The sequence below is a fragment of the Manis javanica genome, chromosome 2 (genome assembly GCF_040802235.1).
Source record: "Manis javanica isolate MJ-LG chromosome 2, MJ_LKY, whole genome shotgun sequence".
In the NCBI taxonomy this organism is placed as follows: Eukaryota; Metazoa; Chordata; class Mammalia; order Pholidota; family Manidae; genus Manis; species Manis javanica.
The window spans coordinates 86,070,147-86,094,148 of NC_133157.1; the positions used below are offsets into that span (position 1 = coordinate 86,070,147).

The 24,002-nt window shown below is 40.4% G+C and overlaps 1 protein-coding gene and 1 long non-coding RNA gene across 6 annotated transcripts in view; one reads left to right on the forward strand and one right to left on the reverse strand.

Annotated features, from left to right (window-relative positions):
- LOC140847728 (uncharacterized) overlaps window positions 1-16,365 on the forward strand; it is a 29,047-nt gene extending 12,682 nt beyond the window's left edge. Inside the window, exon 3 of one of the 2 annotated variants that reach the window (XR_012127806.1) lies at window positions 16,260-16,365. This is a non-coding gene — a long non-coding RNA (uncharacterized lncRNA). Of the gene's footprint in view, window positions 1-5,875; window positions 5,906-16,259 lie in introns of those variants that run through there. The other variant, XR_012127807.1, reaches the window with a different exon arrangement.
- Window positions 260-21,902, reverse strand: PRXL2C (peroxiredoxin like 2C). 4 transcript variants are annotated; one of them, XM_036991242.2, is made up of 6 exons: window positions 21,561-21,902; window positions 21,221-21,289; window positions 20,420-20,473; window positions 17,365-17,503; window positions 16,327-16,458; window positions 260-433 (listed from the first exon to the last, which is right to left on the reverse strand). In XM_036991242.2, exons 1-6 carry the CDS (start codon window positions 21,756-21,758, stop codon window positions 417-419), a joined length of 609 nt encoding a protein of 202 aa, XP_036847137.2. In that variant the 5' UTR covers window positions 21,759-21,902; the 3' UTR covers window positions 260-416. The 4 variants fall into 4 exon arrangements, with proteins under 4 accessions (XP_036847137.2, XP_036847138.2, XP_036847134.2 ...); XM_036991243.2 differs by lacking the exon at window positions 260-433 and adding an exon at window positions 13,106-14,398; XM_036991239.2 differs by lacking the exon at window positions 260-433 and adding an exon at window positions 13,106-14,469 and having other exon boundaries at window positions 21,561-21,900.
- Between the last annotated feature and the right edge of the window lie 2,100 nt (window positions 21,903-24,002).

Sequence of the window (24,002 nt, forward strand, 5' to 3'; positions counted from 1 at the left end):
TGTAGAAGTGTAAAAGCAATTTATTCTTTTAATTTATTCCCTGTGTGGCTGGGAAGAAAATTCCCTGCAAAGACTTTATTGGTTTGGAAGAGAACTAGCTGCCAAATCGAATATATGGGGTGATTTTTCTGTCTTTTTGTTAGGATGTTTTTTCCCATCTCAGGAAATCCTAGCCCAGTCCTGGTCCTCCACTCTCACCTACTATTTTTTTATAGAAGTAGAGAGGGCAGGAAAGAGGGAAATGCAGATTTATAGCTATAAATTCTTACTTTTATTGTAGGAAGTTTTCACTATTCATGATGTTTTTCTACTCTTCAGTGATACCAGAGCACAAATGGGCAGATCTTGCTGGATTCTCCATTAATTTCCTCTTTCCAATTTTAAATGCAGATTCAAATGAGCAGTGAATTCATTTATTATCCGAAGTTAGGGGCTAAACAAAAGATGAAACAGAAGGCTGAAATGACCTATAATATAGGTAATCAGCTTCTAGAAATTGTCCATAAAAGCGAATTGTCACTTACTAGTATTTACTGAAAGAAAAGTAATTGTTCCCCATTTAATGTATTAATTCTTTTGTTTTGTGCACTGTTGAGTATTATATTTAAAAACATGTTTCTGACTTAAATCTAGCTGCCAAAATAACATTAAAATGTATTTAGAAAACCCAGGTGAAGAGTCTGGGGTTAGATTTGTCCTTTGGCCAGCGTGACTATTTCCGAAACCATTCGCCCTGCTTCCTCCTCGACTTCAAAAGAGCAAGTCTAATTGTACCACTTCATCAATTCAGGGGCTCTACAGCTGCCCCAGTTAGGGGGCATCGTCTTAAATTTATCTTCTGGACCTTCCTACACATTTCTATGAGAGTCTTTATTACTCTTTCTAGCAGAAATCTCAAACCTACAGAAAAGTTAACATAGGGGAAAAAGTTTAATATCTAAACTACCTAAGGGTATTTTATAGACATCATGACCTGTATCTCTTGAGAACAGGGACATTCTCTTAAGTAACCGTAATGTCACTGTCAAATTCAGGAAACTTAACATTTCCATAATGTAACTACCGAATATTTAGTCCACCCTCAAAATTCTCCAATTGCCCCGACAATGTCCTTTATAGAATTTTTTCTCCTGAGGGTCCTTTTCCTAAGGATTTGCCTCAGGACAGGCATTGTTCCGAGGTACTCTGCTGCGGTGGTGGGTCGGATTAGGAGGCCCCAGGTGAAAGTTTGCCCTGTTCTGTGTAATCACTGGGTTCACTAAGGTGTTGGCTTCCAGGTTTTTCTGCTCTAAAGCTGTAGTTTTCCCCTTTAATAAGTGATTGTGGGGAGATAGCTCGAGACCACAGGCTTCCATCCAGTGAAGTGCCCTGATGGACCTAAGTCAGTAATTAGTGTAACGGCCCAGACGGGTGCGTTTCGCATTGCTGCCTTCATTTCCTGGCCTTCCACAGGAGAAGCTTCCTCCCCTGCTCCCCTCTGTGTCTGATGTACATAGGTGGGGGGATGGATGGATGATGGATTTTTCTACTATGGGCTATAATCTCTAAAGGTCAGTATATATCCTGATGCTCACATTGTCCCAGGTTTGACTAGTTGGGGGCAGTTCTTAGTAGCCTGAGTCAACACATCCCCATCGATTTTCGGTAGTTCCTAGCTTCTGGCACAAGATGTTCCTCTGCACCATGTCCTTTCCCAGCCCAGCTATGGAACCATCCACTCCTCCAGGCAGGCCCAGGCCCCCTCACTGGGTGAGGGCAGCTAGAGAGCACATAAGGCCTCCGCGGCTGGGCTCTGACCTCACCTGCAACATGTTCCCCCACGATTCCTCCACTGCCTGCGGTGCTCAGCCCACTCCAGCGCGAGTCTCCGGGGTGCTGTGCCCCCCCATCTTGCTCTAGTCCGTGCCATGGCCTCTTCCTGGCTGCCCTCACCATTGCTTTCCTGTGTGGCTCATTCTTACTCTTTTTCACAACTCTTCAAGTATTAACCAATGTGTGGTCTTCTCTGACCGCCTCAGAATTCCATCCTGAGCTGCGGGCCTTGCAGCGCTTAACTCCGGAACCCTTCTCACAATGGTAGAGAAACGGCATCGTGTTTTAATTTACATTTGCGTGATTACCAGTGTGGCCAAGCGTGTCTGCTTTGCGTGTGGGAAACAGAAACTAGCACTCTTCCGGGTAACATGAGAGCTGGGGTTCTAGAGCAGTGAGCTTGCTATTTATTCCACTGCATTTTTGTTGAATCTTCTATAATCAGTGTCAAATAATGTAGAGAAGGTTATAGTGCAATTTGTATTATTACTACATATAAAAATAACTATTTATTTATTAAATAGATAATACATCTTTATGGCCCCAAATTCAGAAACTACAAAGCAATAGAGAAAAAAATCTCTATTCACTCGTGTCCCCAAATCACCTGGTTGCCTTCCTGGAGGTAAACAATGTTTTGAATTTTTAGAGTATCCAAATACAACCAGGCATACATGAGCATAGATATGTTATTATATACCCTGTGTGGGGTTCACTTTTATATCTTAAAATAAGATGACCTAAAAAAACTTAACAAAAAGAGTTTTGTAATGTTTATCAGAGGTATGTGTGATTACACCACAGCCCAGAGACTCTAAGCCAGTTTTAGAGTAATTTCTCAACATTAAGACAGGATACATTTTCTTTCCTAAAAAAGTAGCAGAAAGATGCTTATTATTTGTGGTCACCTGTTTCTCTACCAGAATGCCTCTGGTACTATATATTCCTAATCACTAAATTTTTTTTAAGGTATAGCTGATATATTAGTTTCACGTGTACAACACAGTAATTTGGTATTTGTATGTATTGCCAAGTCATCACTACACCAAATCCAGTTAACACATGTCACCATACATAGTTGCAACCTTTTATCTTGTGATGAGAACTTTCAAGACCCATTCTCCTAGCCACTTCCAAATATGTGGTACTGTATTATTAACTATAATCACCAAGCTGTGTCCTTCACCCCCATGACTTACTCATTTTATAACTGGAAATTTGTACCTTTTAACCCCCTTTACTATTTTGCCCACCTTCTACCTCCTGCCTCAGGCAACAGTCTATTCTCCATATCCATGAACATGGGATTTTTCGTTGTTTTGTTTATAGATTTCACATATGAGTGAGATATATGGTATTTATCTTTTTCTGCTCAATTAGCATAATGCCCTCAAGGTCCATGCATGCTTTTACAAAGGGTGAAATTTCATTCTTTCATATGCTAAATAACATTTTTTACTGTATACATATTTCTCTATCATTAATGGACTTAGGTCGTTTCATTTTGGCTGTTATAAATACTGCAGCTGTATTGAACGTAGGGTGTATCTATCTTTTTGAGTTAGTGTTTTCATTTTCTTTGGATGAATACCCAGAAGGCGAAATGCTGGATCATACAGCAGTTCAGTTTTTAATTCTTTGAGGAACCTCCGTACTAACCCCCTATGGCCGCAGGAGCAATTTCCTATACAGTCCCACCAGCAGTGCCCTGGGTCCCCTTTTCTCCATGTCCTCGCCAAACATACTCTTACCTTTTTGATAATCGTTAAGCTAACAGGTGTGAGGTGGTATCTCACTGTGGTTCTGGTTTTCATTTCCCTGATGATTAGTGATGTGGAGCATCTTTACATGTGCCTGTTGGCCATCGGTGTGTCTTTGGAAAAATGTCTCCAATATATTTTTTAAAGCATTTGCTTTTTGCTCTGTTTTCCTCTTATGTAGCAAACAGAATTAATTCACAAGAGGCTCTCATATTTGCCAATGTGGATGTTAGCCACAAAATATCCAAACCTGAGTTTTCAGTCCTGAGCACCTCAGAGGAAGGAACTGCCTGGGTTTAAGCAGGAAGAAGGGTGGGTGTGGTGCTTTGGAGAGATGTATGCCCGTTGCTTGGAATTATGAAGCTATTCTTTATTTACGTCTGTCAAGTCAGTAGCATATGGCATTTAAATCCTTAGGAGTCAAAGTCTGGAAATGTCAGTGAATGTCAGTGATTACAGGCTGCTGTCAGAGTGAAGCTAAATAACAGGGCTGGAATGATTTCTAAAGAAACCTTAAAAATATCCTGAGTGCTTACCTATTTTTAAAAATGGCATTGTTAAAAGATTGGCATAATATTTAAAATAATTTCCTAGAAAAGTTTTGCCTCCAGAAGAGCTTTGATCAAATACTTCATCATGACGAATATAGTCAATTACACTTGTAGTCCTGTGAGCTGCTTTTTTAAAAAGTTCACGTGGGAATTTTCTTGAGCACTTGAATCTCCTGTGTTTCCCTCCCAGACCTTCCTCTAACTACAGTGACGTTTACTGCCCCCTGCAGAAGGCTGTTCATCATTACTGTCCTATTTTGCCAGGAATCCTGAATTCTTCCTGTCCTCCCCAAATACATTCTGAGTGATGAAAGGCACAAATTCTGCCTTATCTGTCTTTTAAATCTCTCGTGATTCCTAAAACACAGTAGGCACTTAAAACCTCTTTTTCTCTATGATCAGACCACACCACCTGTAAGGCAGGACTAACTAGCACAGACCTCAAACAAAAAAGATGCCCCTGGATTATCATTCTACATGGAAACAGAAAGTAGAGCTTAGGAAACCTGCATGTACCAAAGATGTAAAATTGCTTTTCCACTGCCAGTGTATAAATGTAAAATTGTTCACTGCCCTTTCTTTCAATATTTAGGCTACAAAGACAATTATTGGGTAATAATATAAGATACAAACTAATTACTATACCTAGAAAACAGGCTATGGGGTATATACGTGTGTGTATCCTGAGCTGCACCTTTTCCATTTTACTGGGTTTGCCAAATTGTTCTGCAGATTACTTCTCCGATTTACACTCTCAGTGTCTGCATGGGAGTACTCATGACTGTATGTCCTCTACACTTGTCATATTTATTTTTTGTGAAATTCCTGAATGTAAAATAGTATCTCGTTGTGGTTTTAATTTGCAAGTCCTCAATTACTAGTGAGGTTGAACACATTTTCATGTTTTTTAGCCATTAAGAAGTTTTCTTCCTATTAATTTGTGGTTGTATAATAAAAATGTACTCTTTCCTTAAAAGAGGTCTGGCCGCTGTAAACTTCCTGTTCTTAGAGATAATCTCTAACCCCTCAGAATGACAGGCCTGATAGGAGTGTCTTAGTTTCCCTGAGGCCTTGGGTCTTTCCAGATGCACCAGTGCTGTGACTAACATTGTAATATGTTGTCCAAGCACTTTGAAAAACTCTATTGAGCTTCCTCTAAAGTTAAAAAAAGTTCTACCATACAACTCAGCAATTCCGCTTCAGGGTGTATACATACAGAAAATAAAAACAGGATTTCAAAGAGATATATACACTCCCATGTTTGTTGCAGCATTATTCACAATAGCCAGTGTAGGGAAACATGTAAATGTCCATCCATGGATGAATGGGTAGGAAAGAGGTGGTATAATACATAATGGAATATTATTCAGCCTTGAGAAAGGAGGATATCCTGCCACTTGCAACAACATGAATGGACCTTGAGCAGAAAAAGACAAGTATGGTGTGAGATCACATATACATGAAATCTAAAATAGTTAAGTTGATGCCAGGGTTCTTGTTTGCAGAGTCAAAGAATGAACTTTGCAAACACTCAAGGTAGAGCAAGGCAGAGGCTTTTATTTAGAGATAAAGGGAGAGGACAGAGCTCCCGGCTCATGCCAGGAGGGGACAAGAGAGTCCTGGGGTGGTGCATTGTCTGTGGGTGTACACCTGCTAAGTGGCCCCAAAATGTTTATTTTTGAAGAGACATTAAGTTTCTTATTAGTCTTCCTGGTTATTTACAAGAAATTGACTGCTCTGATTTCCTCCCAGGAGAGCAGCTTCCTGGTCTGGGAGGATATCACTCAAGACTGCCTGCTTTGCTCCCAAGGTGGGCTGTTTTTGTCTGTTCGCTAAAGAGTATGTTAAGAAAGTTACTTTTTAACAAATTGGGTTTTAAAATGCAATCTTATTTTCAAGATAGAATCCTTCCTGTTTGTTTTGGGCTTGCCTGTTAAATTGCCCAGGTTGCAAGTCACTTGACTAGGGCTGGAGGAAGAAAAGCAGCACGTGGGTAAAGTCAGAAAAATAAACTGGGCACCATAGCAGGCCTAAGCAAATCCCACACTGGATTATCTTTCTTTATTTTTTCCAGAGGCCCTCACCCTACTCTGTCTAAGCCCGTGCTCCCTGTCATCAAGTCTGTTTAAAAAAAAAAAAGTGAAATAGTGGTTACCAGGGAAGTGGGAGGTTAAAATTGATATTGTTTAAAGGTGCAAGCCAGCCACAAGCAGTAAATAAGCCAGAGAGCTAATGAACAGTATAATAAATATAGACAATATAATCATGAAATGGGATAAATTCCCTTACAGCAGCAATCATATTGCAACATACACATGTATTGAAGTGACATGTTGTGCACCTTAAATTTACACAATATTATGTGTCTAAATTCAAGTTTTAAAATACATAACTTGTGATAGAAGTTTTGAGGCATGTGGTAGGAGCAGAGCCTCTGGAGGGAAGGCACTGAGGTCAGCCACGTGGGCGGTGCCCTCTGGACACCAAGGCCTGGGTGAGCTTCCCTGGTTGTCAGTGCCCCACGCATGTGGTCGTCAGCATGCTGGAGAAGTAACACTGTCCTGAGGCCAAGGGTGTGGGCAACCGGAAGCTCCGAATTTGGTCCTTTGTGGACTCAGCCCTCGGTGCTTTTTATCTTCTCATTTTAATCTTCGCATGATTTTTAAAGACCTGTTGGTTTTAATCCTTTGCTTGTGATAAACTGTGAGTAGAACAGCTCTCAGTGAGTCTGTGAATCTGTTTGACGAATTATCAAACCTGAGCATGGTATTGGGAACCCCTCAAACTGGGGATTGGTGTTGGCAGGGAGGGGGGTCTTGGGAACAGTGCCCTCTAGTTTTGCAATGGTCGCTCTCTTTTGCCCATTTATCCTATTATATTGTTTGTCTTATTTAAAAATTGGTTTGTAACAATATGTTTTTATTATATGCATTGCATATATCTTTCAAAATCAATTAATTTTATTCCTTTTTGCTGTCCATTGAGGAATAGAAGATTTTGATTTGATTGAATGTCTCAAATCTTTTCCGCTATGATCTTTCTTTCTTTACAATCTTGTTTAGGAACTCCTTTCCTACTCCAATTTCACAAAGCCATTCCCTAGTAGGAAATAAAAGTATAATGTTTTGTTTTCACTGTTAGGCCTTAAATTCTTGTTGTGTTTATGCATCTGTTCTGAGTTAGGAATCTCTATCAAAGACAATTAGATTTGGCTAAAAACAATAGTGATTTGGATATCAGTGGCTTACAAGTATCACATTAATGTATTTCTCTTTTCCTATGGTATTCAAATATCTCAGCATCATTTATTTGTTAGTACTCTGTCCTTTTTCCAATTTGCTGTAGCATGGACTTGGTCTATATCAAGTGTCTATATGTGTATATGTCTGTTTCTGGGCTTTCTGTTCTATTCCAATCCTCTATGTGTATGTCCTGCCAATTCCACACCATCTTAATCGCTGTGGCTTTATTCTGTGTTTTGATATCTCATAGAAAAGCTACTTCTTCCCTCTTGTTCTTCAGGAATGTCTTAGCTTTCCTTGGCCTTTTGCTCTTCTATATAAATTTGAGAACCAGCCTTTCAAGTTCCATGAAAAGCAGTAAGGATTCTGTTAGAAATCTGTAGATTAATTTGGGAACAACTAACATTCTTAAGTTAGAATTCTTCTCCATTTATTAGGTCTTTCAAAAGTTTATTTAATAAAGTTACATTCTTTTCTTATAAAGGTGTAACACATGTTAGATTTATTCCTGGATCCCTTGTTATTTTTGTTGCTCTTATAAATTAGGTTTTTCTTATTTATTAAGAGTACAAAGAAATGCAATTGAATTTTGAATACTGATATCATATACAGCCATCTCTTACTAATTCTAAGAATTTTAAAAATTGAAATGTAGTTTATATGCAATATTATCTTGGTTTCAGATGAATAAATGATTCATCAATTATATGCATTACTAAATACCCACCATAAAAAGTGTAGTTGATTTGTCATCATAGAAATTTACTACATTATGAGTTATATTCCTTATGCTATACTACCATCCTGTGACCAAATTATTTTATAATTTGAAGTTTTTGCCTCTTTTTCCCCTTTACCTATTTCACAGGTCCCCGATCTCCCATGTTAACCAGCTGTCCATTCTCTACGTCTTCTTTGGAAAAAATGTCTGTTTGGGTCCTCCGCCCACTTTTTAATTAGATTATTTGTTTTTTTTGGTGTTGAGTTGTATGAGTTCTTTATATATTTTGGATATTAGTCCCCTATCAGATATATTGTTTGCAAATAAATTCTCCCATACAGTAGGCTGCCTTTTCGTTTTTGATGATCTCCTTGGTGGTGCAGAAGATTTGTAGTTGGATGTAGTCCCTTATTTTTGTTTCCATTTCCCATGCCTGGGGAGACATAGCCAGGAAAACAATTCTAATATTAATGTTCAAGAGTTTACTGCCTATGTTTTCTTCAAGGAATTCTATGGTTTCAGGTCTAAGGCTAAGAATTTGTCTCTAGGTTCTCTTCGGTTTTGTATGCAGACAGTCACGGTCTATGTGACGAGTGAGGATCCCTCCTTCCCTTGCGGTGCTCATGCCTGTACTGGGGCGGGGCGGGGCTGGCCGGAGCTCTGGCGCGCCGGTAAGCGCTGGGGGGCGGCAGTCCTCACGCTCCTCGGATTGTCACATCGTTCCATAAAGTGTGATATTCTTGTGGATTTTTGTTAGCTAGCTTTTATTGGATTAAGGAAATTCCCTCTTATTACTAGATGGTTTAAGGTTTTTTCTCTAAGTATAAACAGATGCTAAATTTTATCATGTGCTTTTTCTGCTTTGAAATAACTATATAATTCTTTTCCTCTCCTTTACATGTTTGATGTGGTGGGTTATAATTTTACTGTAAAACCAAATTTACATTTCTGGGATAAACCTTACTTTATTGTGTAAATAAGTTTTTTTATATATCATTTGATTCCCTTTACCAATATTCATTTTAGGACTTTTGCATTTGTTCATGGGAGAGTCCAAACTAAAACAAAGTAAGACTAGCCTCATTTTCCATTCTGAGGCAGTTTGTATAAGATTGGAAATATCTCTTTCTTGAAAATTTAGTAGAATTCCCTTGTAAAGCCCTCTTGATCTGGTGTTTTCTTCATGGGAAGAATCTGCTGATTTTCAAGTGATGGTTCAATTTTTAAATTGTTATAAGGTTATTTCAGTATTCTATTTCTTTTTAAGACTTTTGAAAAGGTACTTTTAAAATAAAATATATTCATTTATCTAATTTTCAAATTTATTGGCATATGTTCAGAATGTTTTTATATTTTAATCTCTACTATGTGTGTAGTTATGTCCCTTTTTATTCCTAATATTTGTACTTAGTGTCTTTTCTTTTTCATCAGATTTCCCACAGGCTTGTCTATTTTATTATGATGTTTTGCCCTGTTGAATCTTTGTTATTTCTTTGTCTTCTATTTAACCAATTACCACTCTTATTTTTCTTATTTCCTTTCATTTTTTATTAGCTTTTTTAACTTCTTGAAGACTTAGTTCATTAACTTTAGCCCTTTTTTCTTTTCTAATATGAGAGTTTAACAGCATAAGTTTAAATAAAACCGCTAATTTTGAAGAGTTCCTCAAATATTGTCATTATTCAATTCTGACTAATTCTTAACATCTATCACAGTTTCTACTTTGTCCCATGACTTTTCAGTGTTTTTGGTTTAATATCAATGAAGGGCTTTGTTTTGTTGTTTGTTAATAATTTCTAAAAAGTTGCCTTGTCTGCATTACATGGTCTGTATGAACTTGAGACTGAAGTTCATTGAGATATACTTTAAGGGGTAATATAAGGTTAATGTTTCATGTGTTCTTGAGAAGGATGGGTTTTTATTTACTTTTTTTTTTACATGCCAAAAGTAGTTTAAAAAGCAAAGTACACACTCAAGGAGAGAGCATGTGTGTACTCCAGAGGTAAGCAGTCAAGAAGGGTTTATTAAAATTTACATTTGTTCATTAAATCAAGCTTATTAGTACGCTGTTAGGAACTCTTCTTCATCCTTAATTACTGTTTTATTTATTTTAATTGCTTCACCCATTAATGAAGATGGCCAGTAAGGTGACCATATAATTTAGGGTCTAAGCCAGAACATTTAAGAGTTAAAAAAGACACAAAAATGATTAAGATTATGTCATTCTTGAAATATTGACTGACAATTCTTTCAGTGTTAAGGGATGTATAAAATCACTTTATTCAAAAGCTATTTAGAAAAATAAAATTCTTTCTACAGATGTTCAAACTTTTTGTATTATCTGAACTTCAAAATATATATATGTATATGTATGTAAGCAGAATAATTATACTCAGCATGTATTTATATACTTCAGTCCATTTCAAGGGGCATCTGTCTCTAATGTCATGTCATTGGTCTTTTTCTGAAAACAAATTTTTTCAAAATTTTTTTTTATTTAAAATTTTAAAATAAAATTCCCTGTGGCCTTCTCTAAAGTTGCACTTGATAGTTTCCTGACTTGGACTTGCAGACCTCTTCACTGGATTCTTCTTTCTAGTCCTCATTTCCACTGGACAATAGTCTGTCTCTGAGGCACCTGAATCAGGACAAATTTTGCTAACTGGAGGATAGTTTCAATTCCGATTTTTTCATATTAAAAAGATATTTAAGCCCTAACATTCTCATATTGTCTTGCCTCCACTCAAGAGTACCTTCTTCAACATATAATGAAACTCATCAAATAAATTCTCCATTTATAATTCTTTTGAATGACTCACCAAATTTTGATGCTGGTAAGCCATGGGCCATTCTATTCCTTTGTTTTTTTGTTTCATTTTTTGATGCAGAATTCACATTTACCCAATTAAAAACAGGAGCTCCATAATAAGTTGAAAAAGTATAAAGCAGAGTTATAGAACTTTCAAAATTAAATTTCATCCTATTTGAGCTTCATTCAATTTATGTTGCTTAGTTTCCCTCTTAAGACCCAGATTTCAATGTCTTCCTATTTGTCAGGTTTGTTTTCAATTACCTGATTGGCTAAAAGCTTCAAAAGTGAAAGTGTTTTGGCCCACTGTTCATCAAATAAGTTTATCAAGAATTTCCAACTTACTAAACAAATCAAAATATACAGGATCCATTTACCAAAGAAAAATTCCCTGTCATTGAGGACAATGCAGGTTGTTACAGAGCAGTTCTTCAGCTTCTCAGACATCTGCTCAGTGGTGGACAATGAGGAAGTGCAGCCTGCGATGCTCATTTTTTGAGACTCACCAGGTTATCAGATATTTTGTTCTTTAGTTATTCTGTGTACACATATTAAGACTTTAAAATTTTTTAGTTTTGTAAAAACTACCATGCAATAGCATTTCACACTCATTAGGATGGCTATTATTTAAAAACAAAAACAAAAAACAAAAAAAGCCAGAAATGAATGTTGGTTAAGATGTGGAGAAATTAGAACCCTGTGCATTCCTGATGGGAATGTAAAATGGTACAGCTGCTGTGGAAACCAGCATGGCAGTCCCTCAAAACGTTACATTTAGAATGCCCGTATGTATGGCCCTGAACTCCACTTCTGCATATGTAAGAATTGCATAAAAGAATTGAAAGCAGATACTCAAACAGATATTTGTACACCAATATTGATAGCAATGTTATTCACAATAGCCAAAAGGTAGAAAGAACCCAAATATCCATCCAGGGATGAGTGGGTAAACAATATGTGGTCCATGCGTACAGTGGAATATTATTCAGCCTTAAAAAGGAATGAAGTTCTCATACATAACATGGATGAGCCTCGAGTCCTTTATTCTAAGTCAGCCAGCCTTTTATTCTAAAAGGATAGTGTATGATTTCTTATATGAGATTCCTAGTCATCAGATTGGTAGAATAGCTGTCACTTCACTTGTTATAGGTGTACATGAAAACTTAAAATTGAAAATGAGTGAAGTTAGTTTAAAAGAACTGTTCTAAACTGTTCTAAATGAAAAATTGACACATCACAGAATGATGTGTCAATGTACCTTCTGCAACTGTCTGGAACAGTCTCCCTGTAGTAACTGTTCACTTTGGAGCAGACGTTGCTTCTTTGGAAAACCCGTCTTCCAGTTTTCATGCTAGTTACCACTTTGCCCCCCCACCCCCACCCCATGGGAGGTGGTAACCTAAACTTTTTATGCTCTAGGTCATCATCAATCTTGAGAAACAAACACTTGTTTAAATTAAACATGCACTTTCATTTTATGGGAATTGTTGCCCCAGTGATTCACTGCAGAAGGCTTACATTTCCCCACTGGCTCTTTGGTCGGTGGAGGGATGTGACTGTGGCCCGTTCTCATTCAGGTATAGTGCTTAGGAGTTTGGCAGTGACACCAGATAGTGCTCTTAGTTTAACTCTACTGCTCATGGCCTTTGTGTCGGCCGAGGAACAACATCTCTAGTTCCTAGGATGTGCACAGGGAAGCCCGGCTTCAGTGCAGGGTCATCAGCCTGCCAGCCTTGCTTTCTGCTTCTGTTTTGGCTAGGGTAAGGTTTCCTTTAAGTTCAGCTTAAAAAGTTTCTTCTCTGTAAAATGGGGATGATGGTGATAATAACAGTCAATTCCAGAGCTCATGTACACAAAGCACTTGGAATAGTGTCTGGCAAATAATCACCACTGAAGTGATGGGTATTATTACCTGAAGATTTTTCAAAAATTGAGTCCAGTACACTATTTGATGTGAACCATGTTTATGTATTTCATGGTACCTATTTTTACAAATAAGCTTTATATGACATTTGGGCTGGCACTGCACTGCATTTATGTAGCTGCACTTCTGTGAAGCCACAGAGAGAACGTTTATTATCTTAGAAAAATGTGCTGTACATTTATAAATATGTCTATTTTGTGAAAGCTATGATTCAGCAGTTTTAAGGCTAAAATCAGCAAAGGGATCTGGGTCACCAGTCTTTCCTTATTATAAAAAAAAGCACAAATTTGTTGAATTTTAAGTTTTATGAGAAATTTCATTTTTATTGATTGAAAACGTGAGTGTGCATATATACATAAAAATACATTGAAGTATTTAGACTTTTTTTGGATATATGTGTATTTTGTGTGTGACAATATGCTTCATGTAAAGGTTTGTAAGTTCAAAGCAGTATTACACTTGCTGATAATTACCAATATTTTGAATTTGCTGTACTTTTCTGGATTCTTCCCAAGTAAACATATTAAGATTCTAGAAAAATAAAAGGTTGTAATAGTCCACTGAATAAAAGCAATTTGGGGGTGAGAACTAGAAGCTATCTAGGAACATACAACCAAGCCACAGTGTATGGTTAAGTGACAAAAGCTTTTTTAGTTTAAACAATTCCAAAAATTCCTTTCAAAAAGCCTATATTTCAAAACATGTTAAAATATCTAAAACACTTTTCTCCTTTTACTCTCCCTCGAACCCCAAATGCTAGTGAACTAGATAGTGGTGTGTGGTACAAGGTGCTTTGAAAGACTCGGTTTGCCGTATTTCCTCCCAACAGAGTTAATTAGGATAGAAACATGGACTGTGGCATATCTAACTGCTTCTTTGTGGAGCTTGTCATCTGGAATATATTCCTCATGTAATCTTTAAAGACCTTTTCATGGCCAAAAAGGTCAATCATGCTCATTACAAATAGGAAATACAGGTATGGAAAAGAAAATGAAACACCCGTAATCCTGCCACATAAAGATAACTACCTACTGGGCTATATTAGGGTGTATTTACTTCCTTTTTTCTAAGCATACAAAACATAAACATATACATATAAAAATGTGATTATATTGTTTACAGACTTTAATGTTCTTTTTTTCATTGGCTAAAATGGTCTCGAGTTGCTTACTCTTCCTCTTTTATGTTCTTCATAAGGATTTATTATTTTAATGGCCAATAGAAGCTTTCATTGAATGGATATACTGTTATATAAAAAAGGTATTTGTAATTTTACAGCTTTTGAAGTTTTATTCTGTATAAATTAAGATTTTGTATAAAATTCTAAAAGCTATAAAATTGTAAGTTGTATCACATTTTTGACAATAGTGCCTCCCAGCAAGCAATGCAACTGGTACGTGGTCTCTTTATATTTTTTAACTCCTCAAAGGCTGAGAAGAGCAGACAAGGGGCCGCACACAGGGACACCATGTGCTGACAGCCCGGATCACAGCCACGCCCACTGAAAGTAGCAGAGTCCGCACCGTCACACGTGGATAACTGCAGGTCTTGTAAAGTCCACGTGCTCAACTCCTACCAACTGTAAAACAGAGTTGATGGGTTTATGATCCAACCTATTCCTATCACGGTGTATGAAATGGATGTTGTTACCTAGAAGAGAGTAAGAACAAAAGGCAGGGGTTGGCACATAGTATTGTGCATTAGATTTATAGCTTACTAGAATCAGGGAAGCCTTTTAACTTTTAATTAGTCCAGAGGGAAAAATTAATTACCTGGAGTACATAATATTCTCTGTATAATGCCATAATAATTTTTAATTAAGGTAATAAAGCATGACAAAGATTATGGTTAAATAAGGGTGATACTTAATGTTTTATGAGATTCAAAGGGAAAGATTCTTAAATTATAACCTTCTATTAGTTTTTATTAAATGTAATTAAATAAAATATCCTGTCTGACAGCCAGAATATGCAACTAATAGATTATCAAGCTGGAAAATCACATGTTTCTTAAATGGAATAATGGAATAAATCACTCACTGAAAAAAATTCACCCTCAGATACTGATTTAATAGGCTATCTGCATTATAACTATATACCAAAAGTAGCTGAAAAATAAGGGCATTAAGACAATCAGTTACAATATACTTAGAAGTCCACAATCCTTTTATCTGCTCAAATTTAAAAAGTTACAGTATATAGACTAGGTTGTTTAATTCTTGGATTGAAGACCAGAATTTTAACTTAAAATATTAGATTAAGTAAATATTATAAAAGGCATGTTTTCTGCCCTGTACCTATTTGCTTATATGGTAATCACTGTAGATACAGTGTCACTAACTGGCTCATCAGTTAAGGCAAAATCAATCATAGTGAGAATACAATTGTCAAATCACTGTGTTGTGCACCCAAAACCAATATAATACATAAGCTATATTTCAATTAAAAAACAAAACAAGACAAAATGAAATACTAGGTGAACCATGATGATAGACCTGTATCGGTAAGTACACCAAGTCTTTCTGTAGGGAAGCTACATTTTTTCCTGAGGGTGTTATCAAAATATTTCTCCTTATTAAGTATATTCCTAACCTGGCACACACATGACACTTTCCACATGCTCTTCATTTTGACATACCTGAACTGTGTGGTCAAATGATGTGAAATATGGACTAAGGGATGCAAAAAATAATGCCTTCCAAGTCTGAGGACAGAAGCAAGTCATCAGACATATGACTCAACGTCACTCTGGGCTAATTTACAGGACTCGTTCTCATAAAGCAGGGCATATTTTGACTAGTTTAGTGTAAGTTCATAAGAGAGAGGGCATGGAAAACTAAATGACAGATGTTAGCTAGTCATACTGTTCCAGCTGCAAAAAGCCAAAACCTCATAATACTTGGTCAAAATCCTCCTCCTACAGACTTCCTTTCAGACATCTGGAATTTATTAAAGATTAATTTTGTAACTCCTGGAAGCTATGCTCACTAACATACACAAGTTTAAAGAGGAAGAAGAAGCACGCCCAATCAGTTTCCAACATAGTGATTTAGGATGTTTGGCACGTCAGCTCTGAGTGTTTGTCCCTGACAGCAAAATACTAAATATGGTAGAGAGCCAACACTCAACCAGTTAGCAGAGCGGAGCTGAAGGACTTGCAGGTGGTCCAAACTGATCAGTAAAGCTATTCCTTGATGATTTTCTCCTACTTGGAAATTGCATTTCCATGAACCTTTTAAGACTTTCACAGCCAGCAAACCACCACTGAATTTCCCCACCTCAAACCCGTGCACTCACTTGGGCATGGAGTGATGGGCACATTCTGTCCAATGGAAATCAAAATACACAGAAGCCTTTGAAAGCAAATGCTGCCCTTATGAAAGCCCAGAATCCTGTTTAACATCAAATTGCCCTTTTTTTCTTGTCTATTTTCTGAAAAAGGTGGCTGCTCTCTGGACTTCTCATAGGTCCAAGAAGTGTACTGCTGGACATGGACTTTGAGGCTTACCTGGACCTAAAATAAGGGTTCCGCCTTGCTGAGCTGGGTCTCCTTGGAAATCAAAGAGCGGGCCAGTCACTGCCCGCCACAGGCTCCGAATGCTTCCTGAGAGTATGTTTGATTTTACATGGGGGCTCTTTCCTGAAATATTGGAAATTGTCTTTAGATGTCATTTTATACTCAGATTAGAATCAGAAGATAATGTTAGCACTTCTATAAACACTCTTTCCTGTGTGTCACCTTACTCTCCACTTGTGTCTTTTCTCCCTCCAAAGAAGAGTGTCTCAGCCTTGCCCAACAGACCGCCGGGACCAGAAGTCTATCCTGTGCACTGTGGGGGGCTGAGCACCGTCCTTGCTCTGCACCCACTAGATGCCACAGCACCATCACCAGGTGTGACAACCAAAACATCTCCAGACAACACAGATCGTCCCCTGGGGCCCAAACTGTCCCTGAGAACTGCTGCTTTAAAGGAAGAGGTGATGATAGACCCCAACCATTTTCTGCCACATGAGAATGTCACCTACAGACCTCTCACACTGGTAGTCTTTCCCAATTCCCTATAGGTACTCTGTTTATCTTTCACCTAACAGGTAACTACACTCTTTTTTAAGAGGCACTCTGGCACAGGCTGTTAGAGGCGGGTCAAACCGTTTCCTCTTTCTGGGCCCACGGCTAAACAACATTCCCCACTCTTCCGGGCAGGCTGGTCTGGCCACGTGACTGTGTTCTAGCCAATGAGTGAAATAATGTGCCACTTCCAGGGCAGCTTCTAAAAACTCCTCACAAGCTAGGGGATTGTGGGGTATCATGATTAGTGCACATGGTATGTGTGGGGTCATGGGGAAGAGAGTAGTGAAGACAGGTAGGGACTCTGTCTCATCTTACTACACTGATGGAAAGTGACTACAATGGAGACTATGACGGGGGAACTCGATAGTAAGAGTGAATGTAATAACATTGTTTTTTTTGTGAAACCTTCATAAGAGTGTATATTGATGATACCTTAATTAAAAAAAAATCCCTCACAAGTGATTCTCCAGGTACCTTCTAAATTCTTGGAAGCCTGGGGTTCAAAATGGCAGAGCCACAGGATGGAAGGGACCTGGGTCTTTCCTATTCCTACTATGTCCCTGAATTGCTGCTTGGAGATGAGGCACCCGAAGAGATATGCCCACATTGAAATCTGAAAAACAAAACAAAACTCATTTCCTCCATGTTATGCTGCTGAGGCTTTGGGGTCCAGCTCACCCAGCTAACAGAGCTGCCATCTCTCCCAGGCTGTCAGTTTTCCCATTTCTCTTCTCCTTTTGACTAAAGAAACTCAGCCTCTGCCTTCTTGTAACTTACCTTTCTCCTATTCTTGCCTTTTGTCTCCCTTTCAGCTTTTTATCTTGATGCTTAACCTGCCTTTGACCTGCCTGATTTCTTAGTATTTCCAGACACCTATTACTTCATCTCTCCTACTCTTCTATTTCTTTACATTTATAATTCTGATGGATATCCATTTTACCAAGAAACATACAGGCTCATTAGCTTAGAGATATGGGGTAAAGGACTAAATAAATTCTATGGTTTTCTAGGATTCTATATCTAAAATAAATGCCCAGAAATCCAAACTATCTCATGTCCTAAAGAAAGGGTCATTTAATATTTCTGCAATTTTAGAAACTCAAAAAATTGAAGGAGATTCCACAGCCTAGAATCTGACCATCTTTGCTGTCAAGGACAACCTAATTTTGCCAGTTTGAATTCAGCTCTTGTGTGTGAAACTCCTGTTTTTCAGTCTTCTATAAGCCCACTGCTCTCTTGCATTTAATGGCTTTATTTTCTAATTTTTTTTTAAGAAAGTGTCCATTATTTAAAAATTTTAAGTGTATTCTTTTAGTATCTTAATTTCAAGTAGGACTATTCTGAGACTGATTCTGAAATTTATGCTTTCTCAGGGAGAAATTTTTAAAAACTACTTTATGAATTGAAAAAATAGTATTTTCTGGTTAGAAGTATGGTACTTTAACACCAGTAGAAGTAGGTTAAAAGAATGGAAATAGCCTCTCTTATAACTACGGGCAGATATTTTGTTTAGAATTCATCTGTTTTCCTTGCAATTCTGTATCTTCATTGTGAGGTGTTACTAGAGTGACTCTCACAGTTTCCACCCAAAGTGCTAAATGGAAGACAGACTTTAAACAAACTGAGACAAGAGAAAACCATCTACTGAAAAGTAATGTTCACAATCTGTACTGCAGAAAGTTCCTACACCCAGAAGAAAAAAGAAAGAACAAGCGCTGTTGTAATGCTAGCTTGTAGTTTGCTATAATAAAGTTTAGGTTGCTTTCTTTAAAAAAAAGTCAGGGAAGGGGCCATGTCGGCTCCATCTCATCAACAGCCCCTGGCTCCGTCCCCTCCTCCCCACGTCCGCTGCAGACATGTTTCTTTCTGGCCTTGCCATGCACACATCGCTGGCCCCAGTGTGGTGGTTCCAGTTACTCCTCCCCCCTGGGTATGTGACTATATCACCTCACTTCACATACTGTGTGAACCCCCAATGCCTCAGAACAAGGCCAAACTCATCATGTCACCTCAGACTGGGCATGAATCGGCCACGCCATCCCTTGGCTCTCAGGATTCCCCACTGGCTCCTATACTCCAGCCTGACCCAGGGCCCTGCTCGCGTCCATGAGTCCTATTTGATCACGCCTAAATGCTTCTGCTTGTGCTGTGAGCTGCACCCTTCGCAGCCTACTCACCCAGCTACCTCCTTCAAATGTGAGCTTAGTCAACACCTCCTCTGAGAAGCCTTTCCAGATTCTCCTCTCCCAACGTCTACTTGGTGTAGGTATTCCCAGTACTGCTCTCCTCTATTACAAGCCCTTAGGCTGTACTGTCATCAGCTGTTTGCTTCTGTCTGCCCAAGGAGATTATGGATTTGAGGCTGGGAGGGACTGGTTATCACTGTCTTCCTGGGAGCCTCCAACACAGGGGGCGTCATGGACAACAGCTCAACAACATTTGAGGAGAAAGCTCTGAGGGCAGGTTGAGTTCTTACCTGGCATTTCAGAAACCAAGTTCTTTCTACCTAAAACACACATGAACAGTTCCCCTAATGCTCACTAGGCTCTCTTAATTATAAAGAATTGTGGTAAGAGCAGAATGTGGCTCATACAAAGATGAATAAAACCTGAAACTCTTGGACTGATGACTGACTATACTACCCAGGCACCGTAAGCACAACACTAGCCCATCTAACAGAAGAGCAAGGTGCCACTGAGGTTTAATGAGGGGAGCAAGTCTGCTTGAAGAGCTAGTAAGAGCCCTTTTGAGTTGGGCTTCCAGTGAAAACTAAGATTTCAACTAAATAACAGTATTAAAAGCGATGGTGTTGAGGTAGGAAGATGTATTAACAAGCAATATTACTTTCCATTACAAAGTAAAATATACTCATTGCAAAAAATACAAAAACCACTTTTCTCACTGCCAGACCTGGGGAAAGCACTGCAGGACCTTGTAAAATCTTCTTCATTACACACACACACACACACACACACACACACATATATATACTATAGATCTTTATAGGAAAATGGTTTTTATTTTCACACACACAGAATCATACTGAAAACACTGTTCTGCAACTTGCTTTTTTCATTCATTTAGTACCTCACAGCTTTCAATGATATTACACCAGGAAATGAATCTTTTAGTGTCTGGTGTATCTGGACTACTTAACGAGCATCATAAAAGTAGCCTGAATTAAGAATTTACCATTTGTCCCCTTGTGGATATACACACAAATGCGTGAACACACTATCAGCATTTTCTACCTGAGACGGTCATGTCTTACCCGAGGAGGCAATTTCTTCACCTCTTTTCATTCCCAATCTTTTATAAATCTCTCTCTCAGGATCAACGTAGATTTCATAAGAATACCCAGTCAGTTTACAGAAAGGCTAAAAAAAGAATATTTGTAATTCTTATAAGAAAAACTGAAAGAAAAGTAACGATAATCTAACTTTAGTAATTTAACATACACTTTGTGGTTCAAATATTTTTGTCAGAAACACATTTCCTATGTTAGTTTCTCAATCTGCTACATATTTACCTCAATATGATGGTAGGATGACTGTCCAATCACTATAAGGCTGACATTTGCTTCCTTTAGGAGAAATAAAAAGGACATGTATATATGTTTTATACAACTTTCCCCAATCCAACTCTTTTGTTCCATCCTAATGCCACCTCTAGGCTTCTAGAAAAATAGAATAGCAAAATTGTGCGAGGCAAAGCCAAAAAATGTGTATTAAAATGTTCAATTCAGAATAATTTATCGCTAAGTAGAATTTCAAAATAATACAATCACTAAATCTCTATACTCCTTAAAGGCACACATTAAAAAAGAATAAAATCTTATTACAGTAGGGTTCATTTTTTCACATCCCAATTGATATGGTCTGCTGAAAACGGATCTTAAGTTTTACAAACTCTGCCCAAAGCCTTCACTCAAAAACTCACCTGGGGACAAACCTATATGCGCCCCAAGAAAAACACATCATAGGAACATCGAACAGATTTTCACCTCAGATATATTCGTATTTTCCTATAATGAACTACTCGTTATGTTCTTCTTACTAAAATAAGGGAAAGGAAATGCCAGTAATTTCTAGCATGTGTGTTTTTGGTCATGACCACTCAGCATTTAAGGACAGGCTGGTGACTGAACATAAAAATTACGGTTAGTATGTTTACGAGCGGGTAGTAAGGAACAAATTACATCTCCTGTGCGTGTGTCCCCTTTCAGAAGTGCTGGGCGGGGCGGGTGGGGCGGATCCCCTCCCGGGTCCCCTCCCGCTCCACTCTTCACAGCGGCTGGTGACGCGCGAGGGTGCCCCCGCAGGAATCTCACCTGTAAGAAACTCGCGGGGATTTGGGCCAGATCCTCTACGTATTCCTTGCAGATGTAACACAGGAAATGCTGAAACCCCAACACGGCAACAAGGACGAGTCAGCACGACGCTCTCGGGCAGAAGGGGCCGCGCGTGCCGCTCGTCCACAAAGCGCCCTCGGCGGCCTGAGGGGCGGGCGCCCCCTGCACCAAGGCGTCTGGGGGCAGCGGGAGGCCCCGGCCGCGCGCCCCACTCTGGGCCCGACCCTCAGAGGCCCGCACGTTCCCAGCGAGGCTGGGAAGCCACCGCCATCCCCGCCTGCCGGCCCCGTCGCGCCCCGGGCCCGCGGCCCGCGCTCACCCGCACGAACACCACTACGGCGCGGCGCTCCCGGAACAGCGCGCCGAATGGCACCCGGCGCCCGGAGGCGTCCAGCACGGGCAGCTCTGCCACGGCGGCGGCCAGGGGCTCCCCGCGCTCGGGGCCGCTCGCCGCCGGGGCCGGGGCGGCGCGACTGCTGACCTGCCATGTGACCGGGACCCGCGCTGGGGCGGCCATTGTGCTTCACGCCCGCCGCAGGCGGCTCCGCGCCCCCACCCCAACTCCGGGGCGACTGAGGCGGGGCGACCGGACGGAAGGGGCGGACCTGGGGCAGCGCAGGGACCGGGGACCCGCGGGGGGAAACCGGCGGGAGGGGAACCACCGGGGAATCGAGGGGAGCGGCCAGCGGGTGCGCTAGCTGCGGGGACTGGAGACTTTTTATGACTCCGCCCCTTGGGGCGGGCAGAGGGAGGGGTGCCCGGCCGGGCCCGATCCCAGCCCATGTTTGCCTGCTCGTGGCCCCAGAGGCCAAGCCCCGAGAGCCGAGGACTGGAGAGCAGGGAGGGCTGCTTGACTCCGGGCCCGCCGGGGAGGCGGACTGGCGGCCCGCGACTCCCCGAGGTGTCCGTGGTCGCCCGCGCCAGGAAGGGACGCCTCGGGAGCCGGGAGGCCGCGAAGAGCCTCCGGCCGAGGGCACTAGCGGGCGTCAGGGAGGCTCTGCTCTCGGAAACCGCGCGACGGTGGATGCCCTTTCTGCGGTTCCGGGCCCCCCAGGGCTGTTCCCGAAGCTGGGCTGGGCGCGGGGCGCGGTGGAGGAGCTCAGCCGGTTTAACGGTGGGGCGAAGCTTCGTGGGCGCCGTGGGGGTGGGGGTCCCAGGCGCGATCGCGGAGTTGCGGGAGGAGGCAGCAGCCGCCTGGGCCGCAAGTAGTTTCTAGCTAGTCAAGAAACCAGTTAACGAGCAGTTTAACAATTTTCTACTGGGGGCAACCCTATCTGTAATCCTATAGGTTTTTGTTTTTCCTTATATTCCTTTTTTAACCCTCTCCCCCGTTTCTGGCGTTTCTCCCCGTCCCCGCCCCCCCTCCCCGCATACACACACCCCCGTCTCAACATACAGAATAATGTACAGATTTTAAGAGTAGAGTTAAAATTTTATTTTAAAAATAAAATTTTAATTAAACATTTTCCAAATCTTATCATGGATATTTTAAAACATGCCCAGAAAGTTTAAATAATTTCACATTGAATGCCCTTATATCGTTCACCTAGATTCTACTGTTTTTATCAGGTATTTCTGCATCTGTCCACATATGGGGGGAGTTTTGCCTATTTATCCATCCCTGGTATTCACACCCCTATGAAAATAGGGAACATTTTAATTACTGGAGTAAACTTCAGTTCTACTTTTCAAGAGCCAGTGTAATAAACCTATTTTAGAAATGTACTGGACTGTTTCAAGAGTGAAGTCCTTTTTTCAGACACTTCTTGCTAAAGCTATTTACCAGACCCCTCAAATGAGAAAAACCCAGGGTAAGTGAGCGTGCGTGTAGAAGGCGGGTTGGCAGAGGGGGCGGGGGAGTCCGTTTTGTAGAAGTCCCAAGGCCGACACAGACCAGTGTGAATATAGAGGAAACCCCGTTCTGAATGGAGTCAGAGGCCTTAAATGGGCCTCTGGCCCTCTACCAGGCTGCAGCATGAATAACCAGCAGAAAGAATTCTTACCGTTGCTAAGAGCACTTTTCACATAGGAAATTTACCTCCTGCCTTTAGGAAGAAGAGGGAAGGTCCCTCCCTGCTCCAGCAAACACACTGACCACTGCTTACACCCAATGAGAAACACCCGTGACCTTGAACTCCTGTTCTCTAGTGAACTTTTGTTCCAAACAACCCACCCCAATTGCCTCCTAAAACCTAGTAAAAGCTGACCTTCCCTTCCTCTCTTTGGGCTTGCCTGTGGTCGGCCAGTTGGCTTATCCCCAATGGCAGTGCCTTTGCTCTTCCCGAATTGATTTTGCCAGTAAAAGAATTGGCTGTTTCATTTGTAAGATTGACACCAGGTCTCATTTTGGGCACATTTCCTGTTCTGCCTAAATGCTTGCTAAGGTAGGTGGCAGTCCGGCAGGCAGGTATGGGGGAATTCGGGCATTTCTGCAGCCTCAGAGCCAGGGAGGGGCCCTGGAGTTGGAGGTTGGTCTTGCAGTGAGTGGGTGGTGACCATGTGTCCAAAACTTTCAGAGCAGGACCAGACAGCATTTAGATTCTTCATCTTTACACAACCATCCACTCCTGTATCTGGACTTGTGCTTCAGAAAAAAGGATCCTCTATCAGTGGTATTTGTCTCACCGAAGCCCTTTAACATCACTCCTATTGAGGACAGAGTGCTGGGGTATGTGACCAGTGTCCCTCTGCCACAACAGTTGTGTGTGATGATTTATACATTATTGAATACATATTTAAGTGCTCCCAGCTTGAGAAGCCT